Consider the following 11,355-nt stretch of genomic DNA (forward strand, 5'->3'; position numbering starts at 1 on the left):
AAACCCACAATCGTTTTAGAGGCAGTTGCTTCATATGATCTCTGGATATGTCATGCGTTTTTCAGACCTCCAGGTACCTTAAATGATATTAATGTTCTTGATCGCTCGCATGTTTTTGATGACATAATAAATGGTCAAGCTCCGCAAGTGAATTCTCAGTCAACGGAAGAGAGTATAATTTGACTTACTATCTCACCGATGGTATTTATCCGAAATGGGCAACTTTTATCCAATCTATTCCGATTACACAAGGGCCAAAAACAGTTTTATTTGCTCAACGTCAAGAAGATGCCCAAAAAGATGTGGAGCGTGCTTTTGGAGTCTTGCAAGCTCGATTTGCCATTGTTAAAAATCCAGCACTTTCTTGGGATAAAGTCAAGATTGGGAAGATTATGAGAGCATGTATCATACTCCATAATATGATAGTAGAAGACGAACGAGATGAATACACTCAATATGAGGTTTTGGATTTCCAACAAAGAGAAGGTAGCGGAAGTTCACATGTCGATCTCACCTATTCGACAGATATCCCTACAAATATCGCCAATCAGATGGGTGTTCGAACAAGAGTTTGTGATAGACAAGCACATCAACAACTGAAAGGTGATTTGGTTGAACATATATGACGTAAATTTGGACGTGATGAAGACAACAACCGAGCTTTGATGCCTCTTTGAAATTATTATCGTTTATTTTAGTAATCTTTGTTTCTATGTTTTTATTTTAAAATCTATGTTTAAGATGTTATGTTTGACTTTGTTTTATTTAATAAATAAATTTAATCTTTGTTTAAAATTTTATGTTTTAAAAAAATTTAATATTTTTTTTGTTAAAAACTTTTATTAAGAAACTACCATTAAACCACTCAATTAAGTGTCTTTTAACAAATTTTCTTGTCTCAGTTTTAAGAGTTAAAAATTCACTAAGAGCATCATTATCCCCAAACCCCTTAAAGGGTCTCTTAATTAATTTTTGATAGTTTTTAAAGTGTAAAAGTGATTTAAGAGACTTGAAAGAGATTTGAACATTTAGGTGGTTTATTGCAAGTCTCTTAATTATGGTTCTTAAAAAAAATTATAAAACATTCTCAACACAAGTTTGTTTTTAGAGATCATTGTTGTTGTTACTTGTTACTCACTCATGTACACAACTAAAAAAATTTATAAAACATTCTCAATAAAAGTTTGGTTTTGTTTGATTTTGCAAGAACTAAAACTTATACATGTTTTGTTTGGTCTGTTCATTTCACTCTGCAGTTCTCGAAGACCCTTTGCCAGCTTGAGCAAGAAGAAACTGATCAACAAAACGATTCCATCATTCTTGAACTAAAACTTAAACTTGAAGTCTCTGTCATTTGTAAATAAACCAATCCAAATTATGACAAGAGTGATACATCTCTTCATTTATATCATCAAACAATCTAAAGAAACCAAATTTTGTCTCCTTCGAATCTGAAACTAGCATTCATTCACTTTGTTTGAGAAGGCTGTCTGGCTTCAATATCCTCGAGTCTGAGAGTAACGGCTCTCTTGTGTGCATCTAGACCTTCTATTTCAGCCATAGTCGCCACATAGGGACCAAGGTTTCTCAGACCTTCCTCTGTCAAGGACTGCACAGTCATGAACTTCAAGAAAGAGTCTAGAGAGACGCCACTGTACATTCTCGCATATCCATACGTTGGGAGAACGTGGTTTGTGCCGCTAGCGTAATCCCCAACACTTTCTGGCGTCCACGGCCCTATGAAAACAGAACATGCGTTCTCGATCAGTCCCTCCCATTTCTCAGCGTCTTTGACGTTGATGATCAAGTGTTCGGGTGCGTACAGGTTTGAGAAAGTTATTGCCTGGAAGATTTAAGAAACAAAGTTGGTATGGGATGGTGCTCAGCCTGCAGAGACACAACCAAAAAGAAAGAAATGTACAAGTTAGCAGGTATGATAAGAAGAATAGACAAAAACTCATCCTGATGTGTGAAAATTGAACATGTTTTGTAGCTTTCTTTTTCTTATTGCCGGTGAGTACCTGAGAAAGCAAGTCGGCTGCAATGTAAACTGGACTAGCATGTTCATCAGCGATGACTAGAACTTCTGAAGGGCCAGCAGGCATATCAATCGAAACTATTGCCTCGCTGTTCTGAAGTAAGAGAACCAGAAGCAAAATTAGAGGTAAACTTCGATCTAGTGGGACTCATAAACAATTTAGAACCAAAAAGTAATAGAGGAAGGATATACGTACTTGAAGAATCATCTTAACAGCTGTAACATACTGATTCCCAGGACCAATTCAATCAATCTTTCATGAATACATGCATTTCATTTAACAAAAGTCTCATCATTTTGTCCATATAGTTTGAAACTTTCCTTTTCCAAATCAAAAACCCATTAACGTTTACAACATTACACAGCCCAAGGAGATCGAAAAAAACAAATGGAGACACGATAAAGGAGAGGACTTTTAATCCTATTCAAATCCATAATTGAAAAGCTTACTCCTTGAAGCATCAAACTTTCAATCCTATTCAAAACTACAAGAACACCCACAAGTTCGATTACTTCCAACCTTAACTCTTTCGGAGATTCCTTTGAAACTCATTTTGATTTACACAAAGACAATCAAAGGGAAGCTAGAAAGTAAGTAAGTAAACCATACCTCTTTCTGGTTGCCGCCGGAGAAAAGACAATAGAATTTTCCCTTGCTTTTGGTAACAGAGGTTCGCAGAGAGAAGACAGAGTTTGAGTCGAGAGTAGTCCGGCACCGGAAGAGAAGCAAGGAGGAGGATTTATCAGTAGCCATGATCGAAAGGAGGAGAATCAAAAGAGGAAGAAGGAAACAACACGTGTCCTTTAACATACGTTTCTTATTGTTCCAATTTAAGAGACGTGTTTTCACTTATTACATATTTTTGATTTATTTTAATTCACTTTTACATCTAGAGACCGTGTGAAACAACAGCGATAAAGATGCTCTAAGAACCCTTAAGTGGGTTTTAACCAAAAAGTCAACTTTATGTGATCCACGTGAATCGCACATGCTGAGTACAATCGAATCAGGCCAGAGAGAGAGAGGGAAAGTTGGAAAAAGAATGTGGGAAGGTTAAGCTGGCACGTACGAAAACGTTGTGTCCATCATTACGAAACTACTTGTGATTTTCATTGCTGCTATTATGATTACATTTGATTCTCACTATTTATTATATGATGAGGCAGACCATGTTCATGTTTTTAGCATAATATAAAAGTCACCTATATGCTGTCAAAATAAATAAATAAATCTCAATATATAAAAGTCACATATATATAGCAGGCCACATTCATGTTCTTTTGTTGGAGAAAAGTCAATTAAGGTTAGTTTTTCTCTGGATTTAGAATGTAATTAATGGGTTGCTTGATCCTAGAGATGTATAGCTTTTTCGATCCCTCTCAACTTTGCTAGTAGTGGCACACCACAATCATGAATCCACCCATAAAGTTGTATTGCTTTTTTTGGAATATAATTTAGTTACCTCTAAATTCATGTGGTTTAAGGCTTTAAGCTTACATGTAACAATAAAATGAAATGGATACTATATTAATACTTCATTTTTTTCAACCACGAAGTTCCAGATTTATGCTTTTTCAAAAAAAAAAAGTTCCAGATATATGTATCTAATAATATATTGTTTCCATCGATAGTATACTTTATATTTAAATCTGTATAAGCAGTAGTATAAATTCGTACAAAGCAGTAGTATAAATTCGTACAACAAAGAAAATGATACAAGCATATGAAGCATCTATCCCTACAATAATGTAATATGAAATTCGTTTTGCTAATTTTTATTTTAAATATTTTTAACCAACTTATTCAACAACTTACAAATAACGCAGTTATGATTTCATTGTTAAGATAACTAAATTAAATAGTTGAAAATAATTAACCACGTGCTAGTGGTCGGATGGTAGCACAGCGTTCCAGCGTCGCTAAGCGAGCTGAATTCGAATCCGACTATATTCAGATATCCTTAACACGAGATCACCGGTAATTTAGCGGTTTAATTTTAATTGAAAATAGTTGCGTAAAAATAAACAAGAAATAATGCCATAGTTAAGTAGATGAACCGAATTTTAACGACTACCATTTATTGCTTTATAAGAGATCAAGTCATCTTCATATAGAGGAGGTTAAATACATGATGGAACATAAAATGGGAAATAAAGCTCAAAGTTTTTTTATGTACTTTTACAAAATGAATGACGTCGTTCAATTATTAAAGTTATTGAATTCTTGTTGGAAAGAAATGTGAATTATTATCAACAAAACATGACAATAATAGATGAAGACCTAACCATTACTTGTTTATGGTCATTCAGTTGACGCGAACCATTCAAATATCCGGTACACCGTACACCGGACGCTTACGGGCTATGATCGTGGAAGATCAACTCAAGGAATTATGTAGAAGTAGAACTAAATTATTGTTTTTCAAGCAACAAATGATGATTATACTGTTTAGTAAACTTTGGTATGTTAGGCTTTATTAATAGGTTCAAAAAAAGACCTGACTATACAATCTTTGGTTTTTACCTAATGCACAACTAGCACAAGCATTCATGTATAATTGGTTTGCTATTTCTTTTTGAATTCCAGATGTCCATGTCTATATTTAGTTGGAACTGAAAACCATGGGCCTTTGGACCATAGTTTGAAGCAGTTTGTCAAGTTTACTCAACTAATTGCTTGTCTCTCTCGAATACTCCAAGATTGTCTCTTTAGGTGCAGTACCAGTATAAGCCACACCAGTTTTGTTGGTACTGTTACATTTGATACTCAGTGGCTTTTCAGTCTTGAATGATTGAATTTTTTGGCACTTAATGTCTATAGATTATGTAACCTCAATTTTGATATTTGACAGCACCAACACTGGTTGTTAATTCATCGTACCATTTTTACTTTCTATCTTCTGATTTGACTCTATGGTGGTTTTCTTGCTCAGATTCCATTCTTCTTTAAGCCGTTTGTTCTAGGTGTGTCACCTATATATCTTTCTCAATCTTGGACTTGTTCTCATTTGGGTGGATTATATTAAAGCATCTTTTCTCTTGTAGGGTCTTTTTAGTATTCCTTGTTGCTTATTTTGGTCACGTTTTTATATTATCCGATGCCTACTCACTTTAATACAAGTTTGATAACCAAACAAGAAAGGTCTCCTTCTTGTTCTTTAGTTCGAAATTATTTTAATTTACATAGCTTGTTATGTTATTAATCAATATGGTAATCACTATTAAACAAACAAGTTAGTGGCATTACATGATTAAGGATTTCTCTGAGTTGATTTTATACCCTCACTTAAGTGTTTTGCCTTCTTAGCTTCCTTATCTTTGGAGCTTGAGTTGTTTCTGATTTCATTCACTCACGTGACTCTAAATTTTTCTACTTTTGTCAAATGTACACTACTTTCAGACGTTCATGAGTGAACAAAGCAACATGTCATACATAATCTTTAAAACTGTACAGTGGAAATGAGAACGCTATCTTGAATATATATGAAACTACATATAAACCCTGATTTTATATATCAAGTTTTACAACATAACTGCACCCAAGTCTACTTGGACTGTATTTAGAAACCGAGTATCAATCTTTCTGGTCCTAATGGTGCTATATCCACGCTAATGATGCCATTTGGTGGTTGATTACGTGATGAGGACGCCTCACTGCAGCCAGCTATCTTTTGGCAAGTCTGAATGAGGCAGTGCCTGCATGTGGGACAGGAAGAGTGTGAACTTAGCCATTTGTCTATACACCGGACATGGAATCCATGGTGGCACTTTGGCAGAAGCTTGACTCGCTCCCCGGATACAAACTCCGAGAGACATATGGCACACTCTGTACCTAGGCCAGGCAGCTTAAGCTCTGTAGAGTAACTTAACGTCTGGAAACTCTTCAAGGCTTTTCGTTTGACCCCTGTGTTGGCCAAGCGAACTGCGAGCTCGTTACTAGCTTCGGATGATAACAAATTGGAGTACCTCATCACCACTCTAATGATGGAATGTAGTCCAAGTGAGCAAACTAGTGCAAAGAAGAGAACTGATAGGACCATGACAACGTTTGTATCAAAGCTCATATGGTGGGCATAAGAGAGTGAAGCTTCTTGAGTGTCTGCAAATGGGGGCGATGCTATGGTAGGTGGTTGGGAAGATGTATGAAGTAGTAGTCTTCTTGAGTAAAAGTTTCCAAGAATATTTTGGAAGAGCACACTTGGTTTGATTGTGGGAGAAAAAGTTGCAGTCGACATGATAAAAGATAGATCTTCTAGGTTGCATTGCAGGTTCTATATATATATAGTGGAAAGGTAAAGGTTTCATATACTTTCTGATATATAATGTAAATTAGTTTTAATCAAAAAACTTTTGAATTAGTAGAGGCCCTTTGGTGTACTGTTTTATTTATTAGTCTGCACCTTATATAGTTATATGGATTATCCACTGAATTTGTATGATCTTAGTGTGCTTTCTTATTGAGAATGGACCCTTCTTACCATTTACTGCAATTGTAGACCCATGTGGCAGTAAATTTGGCAAATCAAATCCTCAAGAGTTGCTCATAGGGACCCATGAGCTTTAGCTGGAGCAGCCATGAAGCTTCCCTAATCTTTGAAGTAGCATTGAAATATACACCTGTTGGGTGTATACTGACCTTTCTCTGTTCTGTCTTAGATATTATGGTTTTTAGTATATCTTATGCCAAAAAATGTTTGATGCAAACAATTTTTTAATGACTATGAGGTTCTAGACCCTAATTCTTGTACATCTTCTACGATGAGGCACAAACTATATTAAATTAATTCTCCTTAATATAACAGATCTCTCCTAACGGAAATCAAACCTATGACTATGTGATCCAAGAGTTTAGGTAAACTCTTTGTTGGTATGTTTGATGTAAACTAAGTTATGCTTGTGACATCCATCTATACATTATCTTGAATTAGATCTAACAAAATTCTCTCATATTCTTTCATCGTTATTATGTTTTTCTTGGTTGGTTGTTACTTAGACCATAATTAACCCCAGTCTCTTAACTGGGATTCTTAGTTTCGGCTAAGAGATGGTTCTTAACTTTTTTAGATTTTAACTAAGAAAAGGTAAGAACCGTCTCTTAAATAAGAAATATAAGAGCCGTCTCTTAGCCGAAAAGTGTAAAAAAAAAAAAAAAAAAAAGGGTCAAATCATGAGTTAAGAACCCCGGCTAAGAGACCGGGTTAATCATGCCTATTCTTATGTGTTTTTGGGACACTGATTCCAAGTGATGCATTAGTTAGTGGTAGATTTTATGTATATTGATGTTGCAAAGCAGGGGAGATCTATCTTTTTGGCACCAGTATCACTCTGAAAATTACTTAAAGACTGTAAGCCTATCTGAAAATGATTTGTCTTTTCTTTTGTATGTGCCACGAGGTTCCATATAACAGATAGTGGACTGTTTTCTTATCCCTTCCGGAAAGTGATTAACTTTGCCTTTGTTGCTTTATGTTGCTTGGAATACCATGTGATACTCGTGCGTTCTTTGGTTGACATTCTTTATTTGGTATTCTTCCTACTACGTGATTAAGTGAAGGAGTAAAATGTCAGTAGATTAAAGTTTAGAGCATGATTTAATGCTGTATCAGTTTACTGCATCTCTCCAAATGGCTTGAGAGAAATGTAACTTAAGTGGATCAGCTGATGATGTGATAGGGTGGTAATTGGAGGTATCCAGTATCCTTGGGACACCAATTTTAAGAATATTTTTCAGAGTGCATTTGATTTTGAATTGGCTTGGCCTCATCGAATGTGTTTGAAGAGATCTAAACTTGTTATGTGAGCGCGGCAATTAAATATCTTCTTGTACTGGAATTTGCTATTCTCTAATACAAAGCTTTTTGCTCTTTTAGTTCTATTATTGATCTTCAATCTTTAGTTCTATTATTGGCCACCAAATTTTTTTTGTATAGAAGATAGGCTTCCAAATTAAGGAATTAAAAAAAAAAAAAAATTTATATCCCTCGCAATCTCAGATACGGTATCTGGTTTGTCTATGAAAACCATGTGCCTTGTACTCCTGCCCCTACACAGGTTTGGCTTTTTAGGGTAATAATAGATGGTTCGTCCCCTCCCACCAAAGGAACAAGGGCTTAATTGAACACTATATACAGTGAGTGCACCAGGAACCATTTTCTCATTAATAAAAGGTTGATAATGATTGGTTGCTTTCTAGCCAGCCTCGGTTGTTTTTGTAGTTGTACAATCTTAGTCCAACGGGTAGTTTAACTGCAACTGTCGAGTGTTGACCACTGTAAAGTCCTACGTTACCTGTAAACCAAATTCTTAAGTTGTTAACTAATGTATTAATTACCACGGTTTGATACTGAAGCTTTTCATTAATGTCTCTTTTTTTTTGTTCAACTCCATTAATGTCTCATACCACGTGTGATGTGCGTTGCCTCTTGACTGATACTCCCTCCGGATATGAATGTAAGATGTTCTATATTTTTATCTTGTATACAAATGTATGATGTTTTGAGATATAATTAATGCATTTATTTTTAAAATTTAAACATAAATTAAAAAGTAAAATTATGAGTGGTGAAACTTTATTGATATAATCAAAAAGTAACAACTAAAATATTGTATTTATTGTTTCTTAATATGTGTGTAAAACCTTAAACATCTTATATTTAAATCCAGAGGAGTATATTACAAGACTATAATTAAGTATTCCTCAAAGTAGCTTTAAGGTTTGACTATATTACCCACTCCCGTAGTGACTTAGGTGGGTTTCCTTGACCTTATTACGGGTTGGGTCCCTTACTCTATACCTTTCCAGGCACACCGAATTGATTTCTTTATCATTAGGACCAATAATCCATAATATAGTCTTACCAAGTATACTTACCATGGGGTCGGTTTTGGGGCATATAGATGTTGTTACTATACCAAGGTTAATGAGTGGATGCAGATGGATTTGTAACTGATTAGCGCAGGCCTAAATGGCATCATGTAGTCTTTGTTCTGCTTCGTCGTGCAATACTTTGGCGTCCCTGAGCTCCATAGAAACCATAACTTTCAGACCTTTCAAAAGTAGTAGTAGTAGTTTTTTTTTTTTTTGAATGATACAAAGAAAGAGTTTAAAATGTAGAGTTCAGTCACATGGCAATGTCATCTTCACTATCAGGAAGCTGCTTGAAGGAACCGAAAAAAGTAGTAGTTACTTAGTTTTACTCTATGTTTGAGATATGAATATGCAGGAGAATTATTTGAAAAGAATTTATCAAACATTTCTTGGTAGATGATGGTTTTGATTTTAATTTGAGTATCTCATAGGAGTAAATAATTTAAATATTGATGAACTTATGATGCCACGGGAAGCTTAAGATAAGCTCTCTTTACATTTTGGGTTTCAAGAAAAAATAAATAAAAAGAAAAAGCTCCATTGTGTCTGACTTTGGAATTCTATTGGCTAGGAACATAAACTGTGTTCAAATCTAATTGTTTTGTTGACATACTCTAGCTGTTTTCTCTATAAGTATTGACTCTTGCTTCATGTTCTAGAGGAGCAATCATGACATCTATCCTCTCCGCTGGTGTTGCTACAACCTGATCAGCTTCATCCCCTAAGATCTTGTGGCATGTCTCAACCAGAGAGTGTCTGCATTTCGGACAAGTCACATGCTGCTTAAGCCACTTGTCGATGCAGCGAACGTGGAAGCCGTGATTACACTTTGGAAGCAGCCGTACCTGTTCTCCAGCTACGAAATCAGACAAGCAAATGACACACTCCTCACCGAGCCCTAAGAGGTTCATCTCACGTGAGTATTTTATTACCGGGAACATCTTGAGAGCTTTCTTCTTGACCCCTTTGTTTGCTGTTGCTGAGCCACGTGGTGTGGACGGGCTAGAGATGGGATCAGCGATCATGAAACTCGAGGAACGTCTGAATATGCAACCGATTACGTAATGCAACCCGAGGGAGCCGATGATACCGCAGACAAGGATAGATAGAACCATGAGAACGTTGCCGCTCAAGTTGTTCTTGTCAGGTATATGAGCTTCTTGTTGGTGCATGTTGTGATCAAATGGTAGTTGCTGAAGCAACTTTCTGGAGATGAAATGTTCTTGGAAGACTTCAGAATACATATTTATTCTCTTTTAGCTTTGCTTTGGTTTCTCTTGTGATGTTTTGCTCTGTGTTTATTCCCTTGGGTGATTGAAATTGGTGTGTATATATATAACTTTAGTGCTACTTAGTTAGTGGGGGCTATAAGAATTAAATATTTTAAAGAGCATTTAGTTGTTGGTTTTGGAAAGTTCATTCTCTATCTCTTAAAATGAGATGAGGAGTTTGGGACCCAGAAAGTGCCTAGCCAATGCTATGAGTCCTCGTGTACATGTTGTGCCTCCGTCCATATCTTTTCCAAATACAAAATGCTTTTGTAGGGACATTCATTTAGTGTTGTTTTTTGTTTGTCAACAAATTTAGTGTTGCTAAATAACTTGTATATCCCTTTACATAATATAATATAAATAAACGTGATACCTGTTATTGTATGAATGTTATTATAATTATGAGGAAGGGACCTAGTTGTATCTCTATAGTGCTGTGTTTGTGCTTTTATAATTCTCTGTATTATACAGTGTACTCATTACATGTGCCGTGTCGCTTCATAATTCTATTTATACTGTTAAAAAAAGTATGTACACAATCTGGCTTTTTTAATAAATAAAAAATTTAGTTGGTTTTCTCGAGTAAAATTTCCTAATCTTGGAGATGATTTCAAATAAGGTCAGTGAACTTATTTTATATGTAGAAATAGAATTACAATTGCTTATCGTGGACAGTTAAAAGATAGACCTATGTTGTTTAGATAACTTGTAACGGTCCGATCCCCCGGCGTTCGACCGGGGTTATCGAAAGGGTGTTATGGACACGTGTCTACTCATTTAGATAATCATACATGTTCCGTTACTGGTCACAAGAGTCGACGGACGCATAACCTTCTTTGAAATACCGTCACACCCACATCCATATACTTGTACTTACTGTCCTGCGCACAGGGAAATGGAAAGGGAAGGATGAGCAACAAGTTACTCAGTGAAGTGACTCTAGACCAGCCTGCCCGCATGACACTCTATACTACTCTATGCGGGAACTAGGGCTGACTAGCCACTACAATCAGTTGATGCATCCAAACATTTCATATCATCATCATTTATTTCCACACATTCAATTCTATACATTTCTAACAACCTAGCGATCAATCAGTACAATGATCTCACTCATTGTCACACACGTCAAACCATAGACTTAACCGACTCGACATACAAGACCGACTCAATCTTAT

The 11,355-nt window shown here is 35.7% G+C and overlaps 2 protein-coding genes across 2 annotated transcripts; both read right to left on the reverse strand.

The window, feature by feature from the left end:
- Positions 1-5,498: 5,498 nt before the first annotated feature.
- On the reverse strand, positions 5,499-6,273 carry LOC106298739 (RING-H2 finger protein ATL78-like). Its single transcript, XM_013734890.1, has one exon. The coding sequence runs from the start codon at positions 6,271-6,273 to the stop codon at positions 5,599-5,601; it is 675 nt and encodes a 224-aa protein (XP_013590344.1). The 3' UTR covers positions 5,499-5,598.
- Positions 6,274-9,269: 2,996 nt separating this feature from the next.
- On the reverse strand, positions 9,270-10,252 carry LOC106295227 (RING-H2 finger protein ATL77-like). Its single transcript, XM_013731077.1, has one exon. It carries the CDS (start codon positions 10,148-10,150, stop codon positions 9,521-9,523), a length of 630 nt encoding a protein of 209 aa, XP_013586531.1. The 5' UTR covers positions 10,151-10,252; the 3' UTR covers positions 9,270-9,520.
- Between the last annotated feature and the right edge of the window lie 1,103 nt (positions 10,253-11,355).

The sequence above is a fragment of the Brassica oleracea genome, chromosome C1, assembly GCF_000695525.1.
Source record: "Brassica oleracea var. oleracea cultivar TO1000 chromosome C1, BOL, whole genome shotgun sequence".
NCBI lineage: Eukaryota > Viridiplantae > Streptophyta > Magnoliopsida > Brassicales > Brassicaceae > Brassica > Brassica oleracea.

Bases quoted from the DNA above. Each gene is read 5' to 3' on its own strand.
- LOC106298739 (XM_013734890.1), bottom strand. From the start codon at position 6,273: ATGTCGACTGCAACTTTTTCTCCCACAATCAAACCAAGTGTGCTCTTC.
- LOC106295227 (XM_013731077.1), bottom strand. From the start codon at position 10,150: ATGTATTCTGAAGTCTTCCAAGAACATTTCATCTCCAGAAAGTTGCTT.